We start from the raw sequence: 27,299 nt of genomic DNA on the forward strand, positions 1-27,299 counted from the left end.
TGGCTCTGGTAGTGGGAAAATGCAAGAAGAACAGTATAAGGGCGCGCCCTTGTTGTAAATCAGAATTTCAATTTTGAAGAATTAAATAAATACTGAAAGGGGCGCCAAGGTATTTGGGGCCAGTGTGGTGTTTCGTGTTTTTCATTGAGCAAGGGCATTCTAGCCTCCATCCAGTTTCTTTTTCAAAGTTGTTTCTAAGTGGTTGAAAGAGATGCAATGTGGCTATAATTGACATGGATGCTAAGCTAGTTACGGTTTACTGCCCTTTAGTTTACCGAAGGCCGGTTTCAATAGTAATCTGTAGCAATGTGTGTGACGGTTTGTGAATCCAACTAGAAAGTACTATTAGAGTCAACTAACTGTGAAACATTTTTTCTATCATGTTGAGGACCAAGAGCAGAGACAAAGTGTTTATTGACTCTTCCCCATTTGAATCCAAAATGTCTCGCATGCATCTCAGCCCTTTGCTCCAAAAATAACAACTGGTGAGCCATTGTTGCAACAAGATGCTCTTCCCTTTGCAACAATGATAGAACTCTCTAGTATGAAGAAGATTTGCTGTGAAAGTAGAAGGATAGAAGCCATCTTGCAAATAAGAATCCAAATATGGACAATTGCCATTGGCATCTCCTCCTCTATATAAATAGCCTTTTGCAATCTTGACATTGGGAGAACAAGTAGTGTGTGGATTAAAGATACTAATAACATTGGATCGTGGTTGGGATGTGGAAACCCGAAGGGAAATACAAACAATACCGTCTCTATCTAGAGCCTAAAAATCAACATAGAACCTATCAATCCTTGCATGAATGGGCCTTGAAAGTCTCCTTAACCAGAAGTAGGAGTGCCTGAGGAGTCCAGTCTGTTTGTGTTTTCATTCATCACTTCCCTCTATCCTGTTCCACTAGCTGCATCATAACGTGTATATTAGTTTATTCCGTTCGACTACTTGAACGGTAATCATACAAAGCCGCGTGTCATGTTGCACGCACATGTAGTCGTGAGATCCACACACCTCTTGCACCTCGCACCAATGGCCTTTGGCCGCCGGTCTCCGAAGATTCTATGTGAATGCTTGTGAGAACTAGAACGAGGATATCCTAGACTCTAAACCCTAAACCCTAAACCCTTAAAGCGGTATACTTTGCACATGGCTATGTCTTGTCGTGCAATTGTGCTTCATGCTATTGTACAAAATACTTTTTAAGCTGAAATTTTCATCTGTGACCTGGTCATACTTAGCCTACAAGGAAGCAAGAGTGGCTGAGGTACATGCACATGCCTTAGTGGTGGGATTGATGTCCCCTTTGGAGGTGAGCTTTCTTCAATTTTCGAATCCTACTCCTCGTCCTGAATTGAGCCTATAGGATGCCCATGCTTCTCTCTCAATCTTTAGATTTTTCAATTCATTTTCCCCAGTGGTATTGTCCTATTGCAACTCCTAGATAGGTTTGTCATCCTTTTCCTTTTCTGTTGTAGCTCACAAATTTGCTTTCTCGGGTTGCCTTGCTAGGGATATGAGCTATAGAAAGTCCAAGATAAGCAGATACCACAATGGGGGTGAGTACCTATATAGAGCCGAGGAGTGTGTTAAGAGGCCTTGTCATATGATTCAATGAATTCTTTGCACAAAGGCTCGTCCACGGGTAGAAATACAAATTACAATGGCATCAAAAGGGATGAAATACATGGCATCGATATATGTTTGGGATATATTATGGGGAGGTGCACATTACAATCAAGCAGAAAGAAAGAAAGAAAGAAATTTTATTAGAGTCTTCGGAAGACCGATGGGTCTATGAGACTGAAAGAAAACCTGATACAAATCACAGTAAGGGTGGAGCTACTGAAACGAGCATCATCACCCATGCTGAATCCTAAGTCTGATCATACATAATCAAATACATCTGGATGTAACAATGAAAAGAAAAGGACTGGAGCAGAGCGGAATCCTCCGTATGTCATGTCCCTGGTTGGTGCATAGCCGATGATGGGACGCTGGTGCCCGTCAAGGGGTGCCGTGCGTCTCGGTCTCGTGGACGAGGCTCGACGCAAGACCATAGCCACTGTGACTCCTGTGGGACGTATACCGGGTCTGAACAATGACGGGAGGTCCCCCAGAGTGATCTGTGTCCCCCCTCGATGTCTCGTGTGTCGTGCTGAATGATTTGGAGTGTAGAATGAGAGAAGCGAATGGGCTACTGATCATATCACCCAAAAGATTTTGTTATAGTATAGATCATCCTTTTGTCATCTCCATACGGTTGTCTGCTTGCAAAGCACATGTGCAAATTCACCTTATGGTTTTCATTAGGTTGGTGGGCTAAGACTGCACCAAGGGCCAAGCCATTGGCATCACATGAACATGGAAAATGACCTCCCCTTGTGCAAATCCAGCTTGAGGTCTTTGTCAGGTTGAATTAAGACTGCACCGATGGCCAAGCCATTGGCTTCACATGAACATGGAAAATAACCTTCCACTTGGGTTGGCAAAGGATTGCAATTACCTTTCAAGTCTCCAAAGGATTGTTGCTGAGCCTCTATCCATATGAATAACCTCTCGTGGTGAAGAAGATACATCAGCATAAAACCGAATGAACCTTTGGTACTAACCCACATGCCAAACGAAGGACTTGAATTCCTTTAGAGTGCATGCGAGATGGGAAGCATCAATGTCACTTCCACCTTGACTAGATCTATAGTCATTTCGTCAGTGGAATCAATGTGACCAAGAAGAATTCCCAATGCCAAGAAGAAGCATTTGTTTGGGTTCAAGCACAAACGGGCCTCTTTGCAGCTATAAAAGACCCATCTCAACTTTTGCAAGTATTCTCTAACAATGATGTGGTTGTACCCGCTATATCCATCCATGAATGAGTGGAGGACATGTCTTGCCACAATCTTCAATGCCCTATCTGTGAATGACATTGGAAACCTATCTCTGCGTGTGGCAGCATCCTAGCTTCGATAGTCTACGTAGTGATTTTCTAGCTATCAAGATAATATAATTGAATACTTGCTATGATCAACCAACTAATTCATATGGATACTATAGCTGCTTTGATGAACCAAATGCTTTAAACATAATTTATAAAGTTCCATAGAATAAATTTGTTACTAAGATACATTAATAGATGACCGTTCTCTTGAGGAGGTGGTATATTACAAGTCTTCGTGTAAAAATACACCCTTTACACACAAACACAAACTTACCAACAATCTTCATATATATTAATGAGGGCCAAATAAATGGTTGCTTTATTCTAATATTTGTTTTACATGGAAGTTCATCTATTTTATACTTTTCTCTACATTCCTACCTCCAATATATAGTGGTGACTCCTTTGACAACTCCTAGGGGTATAATTTTCTGGTGATGAGCCATGATGAGACTCGAACACAATTCACCATGGTACTTCTGGGCAGGATGTTAACTACAGCTCCTCCATCCAAGAAGAGATTCTTGAGGTTCACTCCATTTATCTCCACTACCACTCAACCCATGGACATTGCGATGTACACTGGACCCTAGTTTTGTCTTCACCATCCTCTTTTGGAACTTACTCCTATTGCACTCGGCATTTTGTTTGATCTTTGATTTGTAGTTGCATTAGAGTGATGTTGGGTCATATTTGCATCATGTCTTGTAATAGGGAGTAACAATGCATGGTGGTTGTTTCACACGTAAAAATCCTAGATTCCCGTTCTACCCTTGCTTCATGTAGAGTTTACTTCATTACCTTCTTTCCCTTGGCTTCCAAAGGTCATGCTGGTATGCATGAGCCAGTCGTAGATGGCTCTAGCGCCACTCTCGGGAGCCTCTCTCGAGGTAAGGCCCAGACCCTATGGAGATTGGTAAGTGCTTGGAAGATGGCATTGATCTTGAGCGGTTGTATGGCGAACTGTGCCTGTATGATCTGGTGAGGGACTGAGGGCTTGCTCCCAATCATCCTGGATCCCATGGTCACCTGTACTCTCTCAAAGCGTCGCCACTCAGTCACTGTCAGATCACACCCCAGAAGGCGCCGCATACATGGCTATAGGCCGCACTAATGTGTCGAATAGTCGTCCCTTCGTTAGGGGTCTTGAAAATGCGCTTGAAAACACTATCGCTCCAGTCAGGCCAAAGTTCCTTACCCTCGCGTGAGGCGCTCCCTGGTTGCATGGATCATCGTGAAGACTGGTCCTGTGAAGACTACCCCTAGATATGTGCAAGATTGTACAATCTCCATTGGCTCTCCTCTGTAGGTGAAGCTATGTCGATGAAATGCTGGCCGGGAGGTATTGGAGATCATAACCTTGGTTTTACCAAGGTTAACCGTCAGGTCCCTCCCTCTACAGAACACCTCTAGGACATCTAGGTGTTTCTGTAACCGTGCTACTGAAGAGGATAGGAGGACTATATCATCTGCATACAATAGTATCTATATCATCAGGTCAGCCAGCCATCCGTGATCCCTTGCCTCCCAGGCAATCAATGAGGTTGTGATCTCATTAATATATAACCCATATAGGGTTGGTGAGAGGGGGCATCTCTGCTTCACCCCTATTGTACCCTCGATCTAGTCTGATAGGCCTCCAGGGGTACGCACTTTGCCCCTGATTGACTCATACAAGCTCATCACCCCCCATATCATAACAGCTGGGATTTGCATTTCCTTTAGTCGTTTGATCATGTGCACGTGTGGGATGATGTCGAAGGCATTTCGAAACTCTACAAAACATGCGTAGACTTTATTGGATCGTGAGCATGCCTCCTCGATGAGTGACCGTAAGGTGAAGATATGATCCAAGGTAGAGTGATGTCTCCTAAAGCCGGCATGCCCCAATGCTCACTATCCATGCATCTCTGTGTAGGAGCCTCTCTCTCTCCACCCCCCATCCTTCGTAGCCTCTCTCTCCGCTCCCCCTCCCGTAGCCTCTCCGCCCCCCTCTCGTAGTCTCTCCGCTCCCTCCTTCGTAGCCTCTCTCTCTCCGCTCCCCCTCCTGTAGCCTCTCTGCCCCTCCCCTCCCGTAGCCTCTCCGCCCTCCTCTCGTAGCCTCTTCGCCCCCCCCCTCTTCTCGCTCTCCGCCCCCCTCCCGTAGCCTCTTCGCCCCTTCTCCGGTAGCCTCTCCTAGCTGGGCTGAACCCCCAGCCCAACTAGGGGGTTAGCTCAGCCAAGGGGTAACAGGAAATATGGCCAGCAAAGCATGGCCTAGCCTACCTTCCTCCTCTTCACATTCTCTCTAGCCTCGAGTTGGGCTAAACCCCCAACCCAACCTCGGGGGTTAGGTTAAGCCAGGGGGGTTCATCATACAGCCAACTATGGATTGGCCTACCCTCTCCTCCAAGTCCCCCTCAACCCCCTCAACTCCTTCAACATCCACCAGGACTCGGTACTCTACAGTTGCAGCCATGACACCCTCTCCATACGCACGGAATTACCAACAAGAAGGCTCAAAACGGCCTATCCTTGGGCAACAGGATCAGATTTTTTATCTGCAGTAGGGAGTGAGAGAGCTACGATTGGAGCTAGCAGAAGTAAAGGCCCGACTTCACATCTTGGAAGGGCCTGGTAAGCAGGCAGTAATTGATGAGGCTGTAAAATCTTGTAAGGATTCCCCCCCTACCCCGCAGCTAGTCTCTACAGTCAAAGATCTTGTTCACACTGAAGTACAAACTGCTAGGAAGGAAGTGTTTGTGGAAGTGGTCAACAAAGCAAGTAAGTCTGATATCCAAGCAGAGATTAAAGAACATGAAGCTAGATGTGACAATGCACTGAAGATTGGAATAGGGGGGCTCCTAAAAGATTGGTACAAAGAGGAGGATACATATAGTGAAATATTGACAAAGATCAAATCAAGTTTGCCCAACATCGAATGGGTGAATGATGATGAGCAGGATGATGACGACTCCAGGCCAGCTTCTATTTTACACTATAGAGGTCATGCAATCCTTACACTGAAGTCAAAAGATATGCGGATCAAGCTTCTTCGACAATCTTACAAGCTGAAGGGCACTAAAGTATGGATAGTAGAGGAGCTTACACAAACCCAACTCAAGATTAAGGCAACTGAATTAGCTAAAGTCAGGGCTGCGAGAAAGGATGGAAAATGGGCAGTTTACTGTGAAGGGGTAGCACTAATCAGAGAGTTTAAAGCAAAACCAAAAGATTCTCAGTCTTAAACTGATGTATGGCTGTTTACTCTCCAGAATATCATGTAGGTACTCTAAATAATTGGGACTCCTTGGGAGCTGCCATGTGCCCTCCCTAAAGCAGATGTACTAGAGGGTTTCTTGCTGTCCCATAGACCTTTTGGTCTCCAGTGGACGTTAATAGACTTTCTTTTCTTTCTTTCTTTCTTTCTCTAGTACTGACCCATAGATCTTGGACAGAGTATGACCAATCATGGGATTGCGATAATTTTCTGTGTCCATGGGATCTCCTGCTTTGTGTATCGGCATGATAGTAGTGTACTCCAAGAAGAAGGGAAACCATGACACACTGCATGATTGAACATGTGTGCTAAGATCGGCGGAGCCAAGACCTCCTGTCCATGTGCAAAGTGCTCAGTCCGTAAGCCTTCATGGTCATGTGCTCTCCGATTATGGAGTCGACGAAATGCAGCTCTCATGTTCTGTGGGGTGAAGGGGATGCAGGTGGTGGGCCGGGGGAGAGCGGACATGTCAGGTGGTGTCCGAGTGGGGACATCATAGAGGGATGTTGCATAGGTGTGCCATACCTCTGGATCTGTAATGGGGATAGGTGGCTTCCTCTCAGATAAGAGCCCCCATGCAAAAGTGGGATCCCCTCCACGAAACGATCAGATCAGATCATCCATCCTATGTGAGAGGAAAGCTCGCCTCTTACATCGCGTCAAGCGTCGTGATATCCGATGTGCCTTAGATCTCGTGAAATGTCCCGATGTGTGCTCTTGTATAAGATGGAGGTAGACAAGTATGCAAATGTGGTAGGCGAAAGAAAGGAGATAAACGCATACTCATAAAGGTACACATTTGATTAACTTGTTTGTCTATCTATTGCTGTCCCATAACCCTTGCAACTTCAGATTCTACTACGTTCTAACCTTTCGGGGCTTTTCACAACCAGTCAGTGGCTAGCTGAAGTGAACATTAGAGAGTCAGAATGGTCTTTCCAAGGATGGGGAATTGAACCTACCCTTTCTTGGAAAGTACGACTTCGATAAGAGGTATGCATATGTGATGATTGAGCAAAGCATAAGACAGGTGCTTACTGTTTTTGAAATGTTTGCATGAATGATGGTAATAATTTCTACACATCATTAAAGGGTTAGTTTGAAAACCCATTCAACCCAGATATGCTACTAATTGTAAAGAATTCCAAGCAGGATGTGTTCCAGACTCATATCACACGCCAAAACTAATGAGGCTGTGGATGGAGCAAAAGAAATATGCCACCTTTGAAAATCCATCCAACCCAGATAAGCCAATATTTTTCAAGAATTCCAAGCAAGACGTGCCATATCACATGCCACTGCTAGCAAGGCCGTGGAGAGAGCTAAGAAATATGTCAAGTAGATGGGATCTCATGAAGGTTGACGGAAACAACTCATACATCATTTGATGTAGGACCCTCTATGACCTGGTTGATTCTGAAGAAGAGCCACCTAACCCATAGGCTGTGGTGCATCCACCATTCACCTTTTAACCTATAGCATTTATAGCCAAGCAATACTAGGATAGTTTGTTACTTGAACTGAATAAAATTTGGGATGCATGTCCTAGGATCCTATTATGAGCAGAAATGTTTTAAAGTTTTTTTGAAGTACCACTGATTGTGTGAATTTTTACAATTGCAGGCAGCAGAAGTTTGCCGAGTCAATTTTAAGGCAGTTGGATGGGACATGACTAATATCCAAGCAATACTAGGATGGTTTGTTACTTGAACTGAATGAAAATTTGGATGCATGTCCCAGAATCCTATTATGAGGAGAATGGTTTTAAGTTGTTTTTGAAGTAGCACTGATTGTGTGGTAGACTAAAAATATATTGTTTAGAATTGCAGGCAGCAGAAGTTTACAGAGTAAATTTTAAGGCAATTGGATGGGACATGAGTAATATCCATGTGTGTGATCTCCCTGATCGACTCTGTCCTCTAATTGAAAAATAAAAGTGAAAGCACCATGGCAAATTGTTTATGAAGAATCTTGTTTTGATTGAGAGATGAAGCCGCCTACTGTATTATCAAATTAGGTCAAAACTTCACAGTTGTGATGGATATATATTTTATATTTCCCAAAGCTGTCATGGCAACAGCTGGTTAAAAACGAAATTTTTTTGTTAAAGGATGGTGATTGTTATGTGCTGAAGATATGTCTGTCCTTTACAAAGCTTTCAGGAGCATTGTATATTCAACTGTCCACACGTGTTGAATGAAATTGAAACATCTGATTATTGTCTTCATATAATGGACCTCCTTGAGAGGTTGTGGTTTGTGCATCTATTAACATACTTTCCTGCTAAACCATGCAATGTGCTCGTAGAGTACTGTTGCAAAATGATTGGCCTGCCTGATTCAAGTAAATGTAAGACATACAATGTAATCCAGTTTTTACACTATTCCATGCAATGTATTTTCAGAGCATTGCGAGTTCATTGGCCTGCCTCGTTCATGTAAGCCATTTGTTTAGACTTAGATGTGTCATCACTAATTTCAGTTTGTTATTGATTGAGAAGAATGACATTTGTAAGGTATGAAAAAACTATCACGGTTACATTGTCTCCTTTCATCACTCGGATTGTTCTATTGCATAATGTGAAGTGAGATAGGATCTAATGTTTTGTCTTAAGAAGTCTAAACATATGAAAATTCAAACTTGTGGATGCACATAAAATAGGACGACCAAATTAGTCATACCATGTATCGCTTTTGTGAAATCAGTTATGTACATCAAAGGTTGCGTATAACCTTCAAATTTAAACTAGAGCTCTACCAATAATTTCTTAGTAAGATGAAGGAGACATCCTCCATGGGGTGTATTAGATATTATTGATCCTTCTAGAGAGGGAGTGTTTGTTTGAACATCCTTGAACATAATTGGGTTGTGCACACATCATTGAAGACAGTAGAGATGTACGCCATTCTATGTGATGCGATCATGAGAACTGTTAACGAAGTGGATGCTGTAAAGAAATCTACATGCAATGTCGGATGGTTCTTGAATGGGTGCATTTGAAATTGTCATTCTTATTGTGATAGGCTATTGATGATGCCACCAATATTTATTCTACAGTGTACAAGAGGGAGCATATCGAAGAATACTTGTGGTTGTTGGCTTGAAGTTATAAGGTTTACCAAAGACTGTGAAGTCATTATAATTTTACTATAGGCTAGCAAGCATATGTAGTTGAATTGAAAGGGGCTTGGGCTTATATATAAATGCATCATACTATTCTGTTTGTGATAAATATAGAAATTTTCATCAAATCCCAATGGGGAGACGGATTTGTAAGATAATTTAAGTCTCCAACCTTAAATCTTTGAGGCAATTTATTGATTTGTCTCTAATGATTCATAGCTAGCTTATGTTTGAACATGACTATTTTTATATAATGCTCAATTTCTTTGGTACAAAAAGTAATTTTGTTGTCATTTAGGGAGATCAAGGAGAGTTTTATCTAACATTGATTATTCCATCAAAGCTTCAAGTTTAGACAAAGCATGTCAAGTTAGATCCCATTTCTCTCTCCCTCCCCATCTCTCAGTGATCCACTCCTCGTTTCTTGTAGCTCACTCCTTCCCTTTCGTGGTACTCTCATACCCAAACCCCTTACTATGGAATCTCCTCCCCCTCCTCATTGTGCACTCTTCCTGAGCCCCTTTGTGGCCTCTTACTCTCTCCTCATGTAGCGTCTTCATCATTCCTCTCTCTCATAGCCTCTTGGCCTTCTCTCTCATAGCCCCTTGGCCCTCTGTGCCCCTTCACAACTCTCTCCCTCACCTGACGATAACTCTCAGCCTCGCACTTTGCCTCTTGACCATTGCTCCCAAGCACCTCTTCTCAACCCCTTGTAGCTGCTCTCAAGTCCCCCCTCATTGCCTTAAGGATCTCTTTACAACTCTCTCCCTCATCTCCTCACGTGACTGATCTCAACCACCCTCATTCCGTTACGTCCTCCTCTCCTCGTGTGAAGTTTTGCCATCCTCCTTATGTCCACCATTCTCTATCCTCCTCCTTCATGACTACCCCTCCAACCCTCTTGTGGCCTCTCCACTTGACTCCCACTCCTCACATCTTGCTCAGCTCCCACCTCCCATTTCCCCACCACAAACGCCTACTCCCCCGTCTCACAGCTCTCTCGGTGACCCCTCTCTTCCCCTCCTCTCCCCTTCTCTCTGTCCACTCCATCTATCCTACATGTGGCATTTCTTGCACTTGAGATGTGGCACTCCCTCAATTTGACATGTGCCAACCCTTTGTTAGTCCTGCCACTTGACACATGGTAGCTTCCCTTAGACTAGTAGGCCATTAGACACGTGGTAGCTTCCGTTAAACCACTAGACCTTGAAAGGCCATAACTTTTTATTGAGATAGAATTTTGACATGTCACAATGAGAAGTGCTCAATTTTTTAGGACCTTTAGCTCTTTGGGATCACATTTTGAAATCAAGACTAAGTTAAAGGACTGGTGGGTAACAAGCATCCCTCTACGACACTTTATGGGAACCATGCCTATCTTCATAAAATTTGATAACTTTCGATGAAAGGGTCAGATATGAGTGTTGTGAAAGGTGAAGTATGTATTTTGGCAAGCTTATCTCTGGGTGAGCTCAGAATTTTTTAGAAGGTGTAATTTAACATAATTGCATCCCATGTAATTTTTATTGTGGGAATTGATGGTGTAACTGCATCTTGCATCAAACAACCAAGGCAGAGCATCCTAGTTTTATGTTGAAGGAGAAGATTTGTATTTTTTCTATTGATGTTGTGTTTGTCCTTTCTACTTCTCTTTTGAAAGTAGAGGAACATGGTAGAGATCCATATCTTATGGAGTGGGATAGATGAAATCCCACAAGACTTATTGGTTTCATTTAAGCCCCCAAGCATTGTGCTTCATTTTTTGACTAAAGATACAAGCTTAAGTCAAAGTGGAAGGCACACACCACCGTGGAGCAGGCAAGGGTTTTTGCGATTAGGTTTGATAGAATCAGGCATTCATCGCTCTTTTCCCTCTCCCCTATGTATCAAGAGATGAGGCAGCAAAGTTTTGTTCTGCTCCTCTTCTCCCCGAATCTATTTTCATCTCACATTGTGTTATTCCCCCTATTGCTAACACTTCAGTTCATGATCTTGCAAAGGTTATGAATGGGCTTTGGTTGGAGATGATGTAGGCTACAAGAGTTTTTCATGATTAACTCAAGGATGGTTGCATTCAAAAAAAGGCATTACTACGTAGAGGTTGGCACAAGAGCATGCATACACACATGCGTCTGTGCACATGCACATGCACATGTAAATGCACACGCACACACAACCATATGCACGTGCACGGATGTGCATGCATGCGCGCACGTGCATGCATGCATGCACATCTCTTCTGGGACCCTTGATTTCTCAGGGAAATGAATCTCCACTCTACCCTACCATAAATTCCAATAGGGGAGAAATGGGGTAAAAGAGACCCTTGATAATAGTGGCATGAAAAGGGAACACATGGTCCACCTATGGCCCATTGTATTAATTAATAACTCCTTGTGAGTAAATAATACAAGGAACGCATGGTCCACTTATGGCCCTTTTTATAGAATGATGAAAACCAAGCATGCACCATTGATTAAAACATGAAGTGGTGTACGATAGCATGTTTTAACTATAAAGTTATGGAGTATTGAGAAATTAAAGAACAAGATAAAGAGGGAGGAAAGGGCATAATGGTCCCTCGGCCCCTTTTTTTAATGGTATATGTATAAAATGGTCCCTTGTATTCTGTTTTAATTTTATACATATATAGAGATTTTCCCTTTGGATAAAATTTGGGGAGATATTGGAAGGAATTGCAAGAAATACGATGGAGTGGGGAAATCGCAGCATCCTCATGTCTTGGAGGATGTACAGATATGTGGGGGATTGAAGCCTCCCCATTTTACACGTGATGCAGCACACCCTTATATTTATCAACTAAGTACAACCCCCTCAGTTGAATGTCCTACTGTGAAGGAAATGGAGCTGCACATGGATCAAGAACTCGTGAGGCATACTGCTTGAAAAATGAGCTAGACCCACGACCATGCTCTTGACGAGGGAAGCTGCCAAGCATCTCGACATTCTATCCAAGTAAGTCAAGCAAAGCAATTTGTCTCTTCACTCAGTTTCTACACACCTCCATCAAGCTCGTCTACTTCTTACTCCAGGCACGTATTCACATAGCCCGAACCAGGTCCTCTACTAGTCTCCATGGCTAGCCAGTGATTAACAGTGTCTTGCTGCCAAGGTTGGGGCTCAACAAGACCCCCCCTCAAAGTATCAATAAGGGGAACGTTGGGACCATGAGTGACGCTGGCATGCTCTGGAACAACAACTTTAGGGAGTGTCAATCTGAGGTATTAAAACAAGTTGTTTTAATTTCCTTGCAAAGTGTAAGGTGCATCGGATGTCGGATGTTACACCGGGAAACAAGAATGCCCATATTTGCATGTGGATGCTATGTATGTGAAGGAAAAATGCACAATGGACATCCACATCTGTATATCCCACCATCGAATCAGAACCAAAATTTGCAAGGGTCTTGAAAAAATTGATTTTAATGTCCTTCCAAAGTATCGGATGGATCAGATGCCATATGTGACACTGTGGAACAAGAATGCAAATATTCGCACGTGGATGCTACACGATATGAAGGAAAAATGTGCAACGGACACCGACATCCGTATATTCCACCATCGGATCAGCACTAGACTTTGCAAGGGTTTTAAAACAAGTTGTTTTAATGTCCTTGCAAAGTGTAAGGTGCATTGGATGCTGAATGTGCCACCGGGGAACAAGAATGCTCATATTCGTATGTGGATGCTATGTATATGAAGGAAACAAGCGCAACGGACACCGACATCCGTATACCACACCGTTAGATCAGCACCAAACTTTGCAAGGGTCTTAAAACAAGTTTTTTTAATGTCCTTGCAAAGTGTAAGGTGCATTGGCTCGGCTCAAGAAATCGTGACGAACGAGCTGTCAGGTGTGGTCGCATACAACATCGAGAACAATCCAATATTGCGCAAGTACAATTCTTTAGCAGAGCGTGCGGACATCAAGATGGGTATGTGCATCTTGAGTCCTCAAACCATTGCAGGTATCTTGGAACTACACGATGAGACAGCTCCCTTCGAGTTAATGTCAATAGCGTACCCGCACACGTACCCGCAGTGGCATTTAGATAATGTCCTTTTATTTCGCCCGTTTCGGCCTGAGCCTTGAAAAGAGCTTCTGCCACAAGCAGGAACCGGTCCCTCCAACGCATGAATGGTTGAGAATTTACGTTCTCATCATCCTTCGTAAAATCAAGTCCGCCACGGAGACATTCGTAAACAGCCCTGCCATAGTTTTTAGCAGATAAGCCCAATTTTGGCTTGATTGTACATCCCAGCAAGGGACGACCATATTTGTTCAGTTTATCCCTTTCGACTTGGATACCGTGAGGCGGCCCAATGAAAGTCTTGGAATAAGCAGGAGGAATTCTCAGATCCTCCAAGCGTAGAGCTCGTGGGGCTTTAAATCCAAATACGTTACCTACAATGGAAGTGAACATATTGGTGACGGAACCCTCTTCAAATAGATCCAAAGGATAAGCGACATATGCGATATATTGATTCTCTTCCCCAGCAACGGGTTCGATTTTGTTGTCTGCTACTATGAGGCAATTGACACTATCACTTCATGTTAGCATTTTGAGATTATCCATGACTTAGTAGCACTCCTTGTGGCTTACGTAACATGGACACTTTGAGTTGCTACCATTGGTAGACTACACAATAAAATAGTTTGGAGGTGGATGGGATGCAAACATCAATAATTGTTGCGATCTGATCAAAGTTTGCAAAAGTGTCAATGATAACTATTGCCAACTCATAAGATCATGGACATAGTGAATCATTTTAGATATAATAAGATGTTATTTATACGCACTTTTATATTTCCATAGTCGTAATTTTTTGGAATCTTGCAAAGGCAAAAATTGTAACTACAACTACTCGAAGATGTGTGAAGATGATTACCTTGATGGTTTGAACATCTTTGATCGTTGGATTGTGTACAGCTTTTGTGCTTGAATTTATCATCTTTAGGAAATTGCACATATGCTAACCAACATATCCAAACATGCAGAACATGAGGAATGCATATTGACTAATCATGATTGTTTTTAAGATTCCAACATTCCAGCAAAGAAATAGGCGACTTCTCGTCGAGCTGTGGACGTCACAAAGGATACTCCACGTAAGTAGAATGTACGGTCATTTCAATTCTGAAATGTTTCTGCACTGTCTGTTGCTCTGGTCTGCATTAATGCGCTACACCTCCAACACTAGAGGTGACTATTCGAAACGGGGGGATGGCACGTTCCCCTATGATATATAATTTTTGGAGAGACATGTGCCGGCTCTCCACCATACATTACGTATGGTTTTTTTTTCTTTACACATCTTGAGCACGCACACTTCTTCGCACATCCTGTTTTCGCAAGGGAACATTACATTTGCTTGGTTCGACCAACATACTAATCATGTCTGCAACACTTCTGTTTTCGAGATGTTTGCAGCCTCCAAACGAGTGTCTTCTCCTAAAGGTACGCACAACAAAATGTATTTGCTTGATTCAAGTCATTTTATCAATTCTTTCACCTTCTAAAGATAGAGGTTCAGTTCATTTTGTTTTTCCTGTTGCGTTTAGACAAACCACGTGAGTGAAATTGTAGCAAAGTTTCGGATGGTTTTTATTATTAATCCCTGTAGGTGTTTAAACCCGAACATAAGACATCGATTCATGTCACGATGTAGAAATGACCACCGGAAACTCCTTCGAACATGACCATTCGTCAACGCTCAGAGCAGCCAGAGGTCGAGCTATTCAACTTGATATAACATCAAGAAAAATGTCCTTGAGGCCAGCTACGTCATCGTGGTTGACCATCGCAGATACATACAAGCAATGGGTTAGTAATTACGCGGCTATTTTCTCTAGCCTTCAAATCTGCGGTGTCTGTGGCATAACCACGCTACTGTCTGCAAACCAAAGGATCGTTTCTTCGCAAGGCATAGGCATCTCGAGCCACAGCGCCGCACTCGGAAACATGATACTTTTGGATGCCTGCGAGAATATGGGCATGCAAGTGACTTATTGAAAATGCCAAAGCTACACACGAGATGCCCAGCGGAGCAGATACATTGTGCGGTTGATGCCACAGTACTCTCGGTAGTTGCTTAAAACAAACCACCTCCACACGCAACTGCTAAGCATCATAGATATATCCATTTCAGTTACCACGACTGCAAATGTGATTGCTCGTGGCACACTCAATCGAAGGTCACTCCTAGACAATCCTCTGATATCTTGGCGAAACGTCCCACTAAGCTCGGCTCAAGAAATCGTGACGAACGAGCTGTCAGGTGTGCTCGCATACAACATCAAGAACAATCCAATATTGCGCAAGTACAATTCTTTAGCAGAGCGTGCGGACATCAAGATGGTATGTGCATCTTGAGTCCTGAAACCATTGCAGGTATCTTGGAACTACACGATGAGACAGCTCCCTTCGAGTTAATGTCAATAGCGGAATCTCAGTCTGAGCTCCTGCTTTTGCAAAACATGGTGGAACCCGCGAACTGTCGCGCCTTTGATGCAAGGGACAAGCATGAGTTTGCCTCCATACAGCTACGGGGTACAGAAATGCTTTCAGAGAGGGTCGCTTCATTCCACGTCGACGGAGTAGCAGCAGCTGGCAGTGCATGCGTTGACATAACCATGGAGTTAGCAGTGTTCCCCTTCCTATTCCCTTTCGGACGGGGCTACTATGATGGCTGCATACAGTTCAGCAACTATGTGAAAATGAGAATATGCACCTTATTCTCTATCTACACGCTCTACAAGCCGTACTTGTTGATCATGTTCCAGTTAAAATAGGCAGTGATGATTGCCAATTCAAGCAACTCTACATGCTTGCAACGAGACATCGACCAATATAGGAAAGCCAACCCTGCCACGACCGATGAAGACGCAATGAGACACGTGCTTCGCTACAGCATGCCATCAACAATGCCGGGGTCCCCATCGTGGCATCGACGGCAACTGAAGGACCTCATAACGATGGTCGATGCTTGGGGCCTCCCAGATTTCTTTCTGACATTCACTGCAGACGAGGTCACCGATACACGGTGGCAAGAAATTAATGTGATCGAGAGCATCGCAACACATTATAATGCGCAATTCACTTGGAAGGACTGTCTTGTTGAATGCGTGGCACTTTTCCACGCACGCTTCCACATGTTCATGCACAAGCATTTGCTTTCATCCGATGGTCTGCTTGGCCGAATACAACACCATGTCGTTCGTTATGAGATACAAAACAGGGGCTCCCTACACGCCCATGTCATATTGTGGGTCCACCATGATGACCGTCAGCGAATTGCAAATGAGATTGGGGCTTACGTCCCCAGGGACAAGGCCCTAGATCCTCGAAACACAAGGCTGCGAGAGCTAGTTCTCAGGAAGCAGTTGCACGTATGCAGGAAAGCGTGCTACGTCGGACCGTCACACCACAGTTGCAAGCACGGCTTCCCTTTCGCAACACAGCCAGAATATGAACCCATCCTCGACCCTCTGACACAACGTTGGTTGTATTACCGGCCAGGACATGAGCACCGAAACGTCATCCCTTACCACCCTTCCGTGTTACTGTTGTGGGGTGCACACATGAACATACAGCGGGTGACAAACTCTTCAATCTCTCACTACCTCCTCAAGTACGCGATGAAATCTGAACCAATGGGCAAACTGAACATCCGTTCAGAAGAAGCCTCGCGTTTGGGGTTGCAACATCTCGACGAAGTAAAGCTGAAACTCATCGCCGCAAGCCTCCTATCAAAACCAACCTCTCCAACAGAGGCCGTGCTAAACTGCATGCAGATACCAACAATCACAAGGAGCGAGACCGTTCACTATGTCGACTCCTCGCCACCATCTCTAAGACAACACATCATCTCGTGAAACAACAACGTCACCCTGCACCCGGTCGACATATACTGCGGGAGATCGAGCGTCATCGAGGATAGCACGTTCTACGATTACCATAGGCAATATGTGATCCGAAAGCCCAAGGAAACGCAATGTGGAACGGTCGGTCTTGACCTCTTAGGCAACAGGATCGCAAAATGTAAGCGAGTAGTCAAATTCACTGACTACCACCCTGGACATCAACCAGAGGGGTACTTCTACAACGTGATCTTGCGAAAACTCAGCTTCAGGAATGAAATGGAGCTCATATCACCTGCCAACACAGCTGGATCCTACTTTGTCGAATGCCAAATGCGCGGCCTCATATTGAGCAATGAGGACCTCGAAATGTATGTGACCGAATACACGCAAAGGAACTTGCTAGCGACTGACCACACAGACTAGTTGATCAATATGATATTGCAAAAGGTTGCGATCATCTGAGACTGCCCGATGGAAGTGCCTAACATCGACCAGCAAACCGTCGAAGGGCCAACATGCGTGAGGATGTTGGAAAAAATGGCCGAGTTTCGCACCGTCGCCAATGCCGCATTGACAGTAGAACAACAAAGAGTCTTCAAAAGCCTAGCTTCAACAAGCTCGGGGCTGCACGTTGTCTATGGAACACCAGGTAGCGGCAAAAGCTTCTTGATACGGTACTATGTTTCGCATCTGGTAGCGCAAAACAAAACGGCAATACTCTGTGCATCAACAGGGGCGGCTGCGACGCGGCTGAGTGGGATTGCAACCACTGTACACTACCAATTCAAGATCCCTGTGTGCAGCAGTCAGTACCCACTGAACATTTATGAGACGGATGAGCGACACCTTGCGATCAAGGAAGCCAACGCGATCATCATTGACGAGATGTCCATGCTAACAAGGATGACTTTCGATCTCGTGGTAAGACAAATCATCAATGTCACTAATGGCACATTGCATGAGCCATTCAGACACAAAATGCTCATAATTTTTGGTGACCTGGCGCAATTACCGCCAGTCTGCAAACACCGCGAGGATCTCTGCGAGCCGTGCCACATCACGTCCTCCGCGCACTGGGCTCAAGCGAAAATGTACCACATGCAATTCTCGGTGCGACATGCACGAGACATGCCGTTCCTGGCATTCTTGCATACCATAAGCCTCAGGACGCCCACAACTGACGAGATTTTCGACTGTTTGGGACAGTGCATTGTCGACAAGGAAGGTGCATGCCACTTCATCGATGTCGAAACAACCATCATTTGCATGCACAGAGTCGATGTCGCTACCTTCAACGATGAGCTTGTGGAGAAATTCAACACTCCCAAGATGATTGTGCATGTTCAAATACACAGTAACGCCACAAGCGAACCAGCTCTCAAAGAATGGTTGGAGGACAAAAGCTTCAACGAGATAGGAAAAATTTGTGTGGGGGCGAAGGCAATGATAACGGAAAACATCGACCTCGCAATAGGTGCTGCAAATGGAGCAATGTGCAAAATCAAGAGCATCAATACAACTAGCAGGGGAGAAATCAACGGTATCATTGTCGTCGTGGACACAACAGCGGCCGTGCTCACATTACGACGCTCGAAGCATCAGCGAAAGGCAATAAATGGAAAATGGTTCCACAAGTCCACATTTCCACTAACCCTACCATACGCTATCACGGGACACAAATCCCAAGACGCAACCATATCCAACAAAGCGCTGCTCATATTTCGAGGAGTGTTTGCCCCTGGCCTAGCATACGTGATGTTGTCCAGAGTGACTGAGAGAACGAGGCTGCGCATACTACATTGCCCACATCCAGACATATTTAGACCAATTCCACGAGAGTTCTCACAGCCAACAACACAACCACGCGCATAAAGGTATTCACTACCAGAGATTGAAAAAGGTAGAGACAAGTCATGAATATGTTACGTCAAACATGCGTGCAAGGAAAATGGTTTTAATATCTTGTCTGTTGTCGAGAACAGGTGCAGAGAATCAGAAAGCTCGGGACATTGCAGCATAAGACATGGACGCAGACAAGGTAAATTCCACCAGCATGAAAGAATCTTTTTTTCTTGAAGATTTAAAAAGACAACTCATTTGAAAAGACGGTGTAATAAGTCGTGCCTGCAAGCAGCTATTTGAGCTATACAAAAGCAACGCGAAGGCAACAAAACCTCCACCAGCAAAGAGGAGGTTCTTCCTAACCACAAAGCAATTCCGGCTAGCAAACAATGCAGGAGAACGTCCGGGAGCTTACATCAACGGCTTCAACACGTATGCGGAACTACGCGACTTCATTGACAACTGCAATAGGCGTTTGCCAGCTAAAAGAGAGCCGAGAGGCTTGAGATTCGCAAATGGTACGTAATGCTTCCGAAAATAAAAAAAAACCGCAACAATTGAGAAAAAGAATTAACGAGTTGCAAGAACAACAAACTCATCATGGATTGCACTTCTCCTGCAGGACTCCTCAAAGAGATCCTTGTCGAGCTTGACATTGAGTTCGATGAGACCGATAGGATGATGGAAAGTTTGGAGGGGCAGAAGCTACTAGACACGAAGATGAAAGGGATCACAGCGTATGCGTGCAAGATGCTGCATTACGGGTACAACGTATCCTTGGAGTTGTTGAGGGACACGACGCGCGCGATCAAGGAACGGCTATACTCGAACAATTCATGGAACAATTTGGAGGGACGCACGATGCGACGCACCCGGTGACGACAATGGAGAAGCTTACGTATATTTTTGACAGGGACTTATACGAGGAGCGCTTCGGTATTGGAAATGATCCTTTAACGCCAACAAAGAAAAACCAGGGCAAGTAAATAAATGCATTCTATTATGGACGTCAAACGAAAAAAAAAAGACCGAAAACCTCGATGACTAACGTAATTGTCAATGTTTACGCAGGTACGACATTGAAAGACGCGAGCCTCCAGATGAAGGAGGAGCCTCCACTGAAGCGCCCGTGCAAGGGAATCGTGCGAGCCTCATCGTCTACTACATCACGTGCAAGCCCAACAACAGAAAATACATAGGGAGCACGACGAACCTACCGCGCAGGATCAAACAGCACAATAAAAAACCACCGACGAAAATGAAAGAGGACTTGCAACGTTACAAGCCCTTCAAAGAAAATTTCGAGATCAAAGTTTTGGAAACAACAGACACTGTAGACAAAGCACGAACTTTAGAGCAGTACTACATAAGGAGCCACAACACAGTAGGTCCATTAGGTTATAACACGCTCGAGGGCCATCCGGCTAGAGCACGGAAGTACTATTTCCTAAAGCGTAGGAACATAATTTGACCCAAAAAATAAACATTTGTGCCTTCGAAAAAAGGGATCCAATGAAGTTGCAAATGGTGCTCGAACTTTTGTCATACATGCAATGCAGCTTTGGGTTTGGATTATTCCTGTCACAGTTGCATGCTTCTCTCTCAATTTGGTTTTGATTTATTATTTATACATTTCTGAAATACATCTCCTCGTCATTCGCTCGAAGTGGAATGACAATAGATTTGCTTACAGTGCAAAGAATAGGAATTTGTCTTCCTCCGAAAAAAATAAAAACTAAGTTTTACTGTCGACATGAACAACATCAAGTGCAAGCAGGACTGGATGATAACGAAATCTCTACAAAAGGTTGCATGCAATTGAACATCAATCTTCTGCATCATTTCTGACAACGTGACTCATGTGAACCTCAACAAGATAGCAAAAGAGAGAAGTATTCATCAAGAGCCCAGCTGGCCAAGCAATCTAGTTAAGCTAAATTTGTGTGTGTGTCTCCCACCGACCTCATTCCCAAAGGTCCAACACATAATCCAAGTGAGGGCAGCAGTCCACCCATCATAATGGATTGAGTTGGACTACTACCCTAGATAAAATCAGATGAAAATAACACATAAAGGTAATTTCATAAACCAAACATGTTCTACCCTTATTAGAAAGAACTCAAATGGGCTTGAGACTACCCATTATACTTGGTAGAGAAAAATTCTAGTTATAGGTCTTAAACTCCAATATAGAATGTATCAAAAATCCCGTAGAGGCTAAAAAGGCTGCAATAGTAAAGGTATAAGAGTTGTAGAATGTATCAAGTGAAGTTTCTTCAACTAGTTGGTCGAGGCCATGAGTAAAGATGACTTTGGATGCTCCCATATTTCTTCTGAGTCCATGTGTACTATGACTTCGTGGACCTTTCCGATAGCCTGGCATACTAATGAGGGAGCGGTAATGGATTGTCATAGCCAAGTATGGTGAGGTCCTCGAACCAGTAAGGGACCTATAGGAGAATAAAAAAATTTTCTAGGTTAGGATATTTGACATCCAAACAAACTTGCAAGGGTGGTTGTTACTTATTACTTCATGAATCTACATCTCTACTATTCCACATTCTTAGTCAAAGCTTTGGAAAGCCCCTGGTAGCCATTGCTTCATCAAAACTATTTTGTAGTTATGTTGTACTTACTTAAAAGTGTAGCAAAGAGAATCACCAAGCAAAGAGAAATGCATTTGCTTACTCTAGCTTCCTTTTAAAAAATGAGAATCAAAGAGAGTAGTTTCTCGTCAATTTTTGCAATGGTAAAAACCATCTTTTATTTCTAAATTAAGCCAGCTTCAAAATAGTTCATATTCCAATTTTCACTGCAAACAGATACATTTATGTAAATATGCATAATAGGGTCGAGAGTACTATATCTCTCATCATAAGTCCCTCAAATATATTCTTTACAGTCGCCAACATCCTTTTTCGTAGTATCACAAAGACTCCACTTGCAAACCCACAGAAAGGTGTGCCAACTCACCTGGCACCATCACAACAAAAATGAAAGCTAGAACATTACTTTTTTGCTATGGAAGCCAGGCTTCAATGCTGACACACAATTGTTATCTATGTCACTCTATCTAGATTAGCAATAATAAAATCTTGGCATATTCTAATATTGCAAAAGTAACCACAGCTTGGCATGATGAAAGGCTTATAAAATACTAGAAAAAATCCCAAGGGAATATAAGGAAACCCTAAAGCTAAGGGATCTTCATCAATTTGCCAAAGGAAGTCCGTTTTCTACTTAGTGAAGAAATATTTTTAAAAATATTACTTATAGAATCCATAACAGAATCCTCGATATAAAGAACTTAAGAATCAATCTATTTGTTATTAATTGCAAAATTTCCTAGGAAATATCCTATCAATAGCCCCTCTGTTTTCTCTTTTCTATGGCATTGTTTGTATGATGAGGCTCATGTAGCACTGTGAGGAGGCTATCGTAGTTGCTATTGTAAAAGGTAGTTGTAGAGCTTGTAGATGCTTCAGTTGGAGTTGGGTGAAGGCATTGTGTAGGCGTCTTGGGCTACGCCTCAGGAGAAGGAGCTTGAAGTCCTTGTTGCTTGCTCCTTGCTAGAGGCTATCTATGCTTTGGTCACTCTATTAAGCCCTCCAATGATACTCTCTCAAGAAGGTAACTCTCACATGGAAACCTGTGAACCTTTGAAACTTTGAAACTTAGAAATATGGGAAGAGATATAGAGACCTCACAAAAAAGAACTCCTAAAATCCTCCTATAGAGATGTTAAAGAAACCCTCTAACCTTCTAAACACCATAACTTGAGCTCCAGATATCAGATCTGGGAGCTTTCTGTAGCAAATCAAAGAGGAGAAGGAGATTTACAATGAGAGCTAGAGAAGATGCCTCAAACAAAGGGCTTGTCGCCTTACAACAAGGGGTCATTTCTCTCTGACGAAAATCTCTCTCAATGAAAGATGCCTCACGGAAGGAGGGCTTGATGGCTTGACACTCATGAAGGGAGTGGGAGCACCTGGTGCTTTGATACAATGATAGCAGAAGTGAGAGAGGGATAGAGAGAGGAGTGTACATGATGTAGCTACCTGTACACTAGTTGTATTGAACATGAACATGAAGATATACATGTGAACCCCTTAGGATTAGGGTTAGGGTTAGGTTTGCTTGCCCCTATGCCCTAGAGGTATGGTGGAATTTACACCATCCTCAACAGACTCGAGGATCATGATTGGATCAAATTTAGTAAGGGATATAAGCTCTCCCCCTATACTAATTTTAAATTCATGTTTTAAAGCCATTCTAACCAGTCTTAAGGGAGGCAATCCCTATGCTACAGAGATTGGTGACATTGTTAGGATCAGGGTTTGGTGACTTTGGTAGGATTATATTTTTGCAAAACTATCCTCATAACCTTTAGAATCCCTCTCGGGAATTTATTTCATTTTCTTTGACGAGGGACAAGTTTTCATAAGAGCCATGGAGATTTATGTTTTCCCATGAAGGTTGCACTGTGCTCTTTATCCAGGTTTCCTTTGGCAAAATGTAGGGCTATCACTTTTAGGAGGGAAGGAAGTATAAAGATGCCATTAATGTCCTAATCAGGTGCTACAGACCTCAATGGCCTATGGTATCCTAATTAGGTACTACATACCTCATGGATCTAATTAGGTACTACAGGCTAATGACTTTTTATAGGCTTTTTACTTATATAGCACACAATAGTTACAAACCCTTACCGTCTCATGCCAAGTGGTGGAGTCATCGTGGAACCGTCCCAAATTCTCATCCAATCTCCCGTAGTGAGTGATTGTGGGAGGACTTCATTCTAAGAGGCAACATATCTAGGATGATCAGGTGGGAGAAATCGATGGTGATTCTAATAGATGAACTTATTCAATGCATCTGCCCGTGAGGCAACTAGCGAAGGACCACAAATAGGACATGCATGGTAACCCGATGTAGTGAGACTTGAACAATAGATGCAGTGAGACTTTAAAGCTTACTTGAGTAATGCATTCAAACTTGCATTGCTCCATCCATACATGGTTCGCAAGTTTAGTAACTCAAGGGAGGCACGTAGAACAAAGAATGTGCACCCCTCAAACAGTGGAGTCGATCCTGTGATAAAAAGATCGTCCTGCACCATGCTATCATCCCTCCCTTCGGATTGATGGACATATAAATCCCGCACCATATCATCAAACACGTCCTCCTCCACGGCTTCATGAGGTAGTGGCGGAGGGCTACTATCACCATCACTCCATGCATCCGTAACGGTCTCTCCTGAAGATCCCACCTCATATCGCCGACGCTTCGCCTCCTCACGGCGAGCATAGGGCAACATATGCGGGTGTGCATTGCATCTTGTATCAAATTAAAATGGGATCATAACTCAAACATATGAACACCCATAGGTATCTCAATCAACCTTAACTCTTTAACACTTACCATGTTTACGGTCGCATCCCATTCTCCATACTTTGAGATGTGATTGAGTGTAATCCTACGTGCACGATACATGTTTCCTCGACATCGATCACACATACATTTGATTTTTTGCTCCAACCACATTTCGTGATGGTGGATACGGAGGGACTCATCCTCACTGGCGCTACTTGTTGAAGATGAAGACATCCTACAAACAAAACCCAAAAAAATTTGCTTTTCTTCAAATATTTAATTTTAAAACTTTGTGGCTTCATGAGGTAGAGGCGGAGGGCTACTATCACCATCACTCCATGCATCCGTAACGGTCTCTCCTGAAGATCCCACCTCATATCGCCGACGCTTCGCCTCCTCACGACGAGCATAGGGCAACATATGCGGGTGTGCATTGCATCCTGTATCAAATTAAAATGGGATCATAACTCAAACATATGAACACCCATAGGTATCTCAATCAACCTTAACTCTTTAACACTTACCATGTTTACGGTCGCATCCCATTCTCCATACTTTGAGATGTGATTGAGTGTAATCCTACGTGCACGATACATGTTTCCTCGACATCGATCACACATACATTTGATTTTTTGCTCCAACCACATTTCGTGATGGTGGATACGGAGGGACTCATCCTCACTGGCGCTACTTGTTGAAGATGAAGACATCCTACAAACAAAACCCAAAAAAATTTGCTTTTCTTCAAATATTTAATTTTAAACTCTGTGGCGCGTCTGGAGGCGCATCTAAAACCACGTCTATCCGTTCTATGGTGCACGTCTATAGGCGTGTCTAAAACCGCATCTACGAGCTGTGTATTTAGATGCGCTTATAGATGCAGTTTTCGACACGACTATAGATGCGGTTTTCAAATCTACTTATAGTGCGCTTGCTTTGCTTCAATATGCTTCCACGTAGGAGAGTCTACGGGAGTTCTCCACTTGCCATCGGTTGATCGATGGGAGGAATGGCATGACATGAGCTTTGCAATGGATTTGCACTTGAACATATGTTGGATGCGAGGGATTATGGGAAAATGTTGCAAAACCTTATGAGGCACGTCCAAAGTTTTGAAATCTGCTCTATATCTTGCCTCTCCACAAGTAGGGCACTCTCTTGCATCCTTATGTAGTCCACGAAACAAAACGCAATAGTTGACGCATGCATGGATGCACTTGTAATCTAATCCTCCAAGAGAGGTCACATGTTGCCTTGCCATATCTCTTGAGATCGGTAATTTATTCTCCCTTGGAAGCATTTTACACAATAGCCTGCACGTGAAGACCATAAATGAGGAAAAGCATTCGAGTAATTGACCCACTAGCATAATTCAACATGTTTGCAAAATAGACTTTAAAGCTTACTTGAGTAATGCATTCAAACTTGCATTGCTCCATCCATAGATGGTTTGCAAGTTTAGTAACTCAAGGGAGGCACGTAGAACAAAGAATGTGCACCCCTCAAACAGTGGAGTCGATCCTGCAGTAAAAAGATCATCTTGCACCATGCTATCATCCCTCCCTTCGGATTGATGGACATATAAATCCCGCACCATATCATCAAACACCTCCTCCTCCACGGCTTCATGAGGTAATGGCGGAGGGCTACTATCACCGTCACTCCATGCATCCGTAACGGTCCCTCTTGAAGATCCCACCTCATATCGCCGATGCTGCGCCTCCTCACAGCGAGCATAGGGCAACATATGCGAGTGTGGCACTACATCCTGTATCAAATCAAAACTCAAACATATGAACACCCATAGGTATCTCAATCAACCTTAACTCTTTAACACTTACCATGTTTATGGTCGCATCCCATTCTCCATACTTTGAGATGTGATTGAGTGTAATCCTATGTGCACCATACATGTTTCCTCGACATCGATCACACGTACATTTGATTTTTTGCTCCAACCACATTTTGCGATGGTGGATACGGAGGGATTCATCCTCACTGGAGCTACTTGTTGAAGATGAAGACATCCTACAAACAAACAACCCAAAAAAATTTGCTTTTCTTCAAATATTTAATTTTAAAACTCTGTGGCGCATCTAAAACCGCGTCTGTAAGTTCTGTGGTGCACGTCTATAGGCACATCTAAAACCGCATCTACGAGCTATGTATTTAGATGCGAAATTACACGCGCTTATAGACACGCTTATAGATGCGGTTTTTGACATGACTGTAGACACGGTTTTCAAATCTACTTTTAGTGTGCTTGCTTTGCTTTTCTTCACATAAGCTTCACACAGCTTGCTTGCTTTGTTATTAACAGATCCATAGTCCGACACTTAAGAGAAGGCATCCACACTTACTTCTAGGCTTACACTTAAGAGGAAGGCACCCACACTTACTTCTAGGCTTACAGGAGAAGAGGGTGAACAAGGAAGAGAAGCAACTTTGAAGAAGGAAAAGAAGCTTCCATACCTCTATCCAAGGTAAGTCTCTTTACGGTTGATCTTCTTTGGAAGTTGCTCTCTTTGGATTTGTCCTTTGTCATATCCAAGAAATGAATGATTTTGGTATCAGTGTTATGCTTTTGTGTCGGGCGCATGTCCTTTTCCACTTTTTAGAATAGTCAGTCTGTCAGAGCGTGTCTAAAACTACGTCTACAAGCACGTCTATCGACGCGTCTAGCCTGTTTACAAACACAGACAGCCGCGTCTATAGACATGCTGTTATACGCAAAAATAGATGCGCTTCTCAGATGCATTTATAGATGTGCTCCGATAGTTTTAGACGCTTCCCTTCCCTTCCCTTCTCTTCTCTTCCCTTCCCTTCCCTTCTCTTCCCTTCCCTTTTCTCTCTCTTTTTCTCTTCTTTTTCTCTTCTCA

At 43.4% G+C, this 27,299-nt stretch overlaps 1 protein-coding gene across 1 annotated transcript in view; it reads left to right on the plus strand.

Annotated features, from left to right (window-relative positions):
- LOC147905234 (glycerol-3-phosphate acyltransferase 9-like) overlaps window positions 1-8,575 on the plus strand; it is a 120,796-nt gene extending 112,221 nt beyond the window's left edge. The window contains exons 14-15 of the mRNA XM_087379147.1: window positions 7,822-7,895; window positions 8,028-8,575. Of these exons, the coding sequence (XP_087235273.1) occupies window positions 7,822-7,870 (49 nt within the window). The 3' untranslated portion in view covers window positions 7,871-7,895; window positions 8,028-8,575. The remainder of the gene's footprint in view (window positions 1-7,821; window positions 7,896-8,027) is intronic.
- Window positions 8,576-27,299: the final 18,724 nt, after the last annotated feature.

The sequence above is a fragment of the Dipteris shenzhenensis genome, chromosome 1 (genome assembly GCF_047967505.1).
Source record: "Dipteris shenzhenensis isolate YYH24624 ecotype China chromosome 1, Dip_SZ_1.0, whole genome shotgun sequence".
Taxonomy (NCBI): domain Eukaryota; kingdom Viridiplantae; phylum Streptophyta; class Polypodiopsida; order Gleicheniales; family Dipteridaceae; genus Dipteris; species Dipteris shenzhenensis.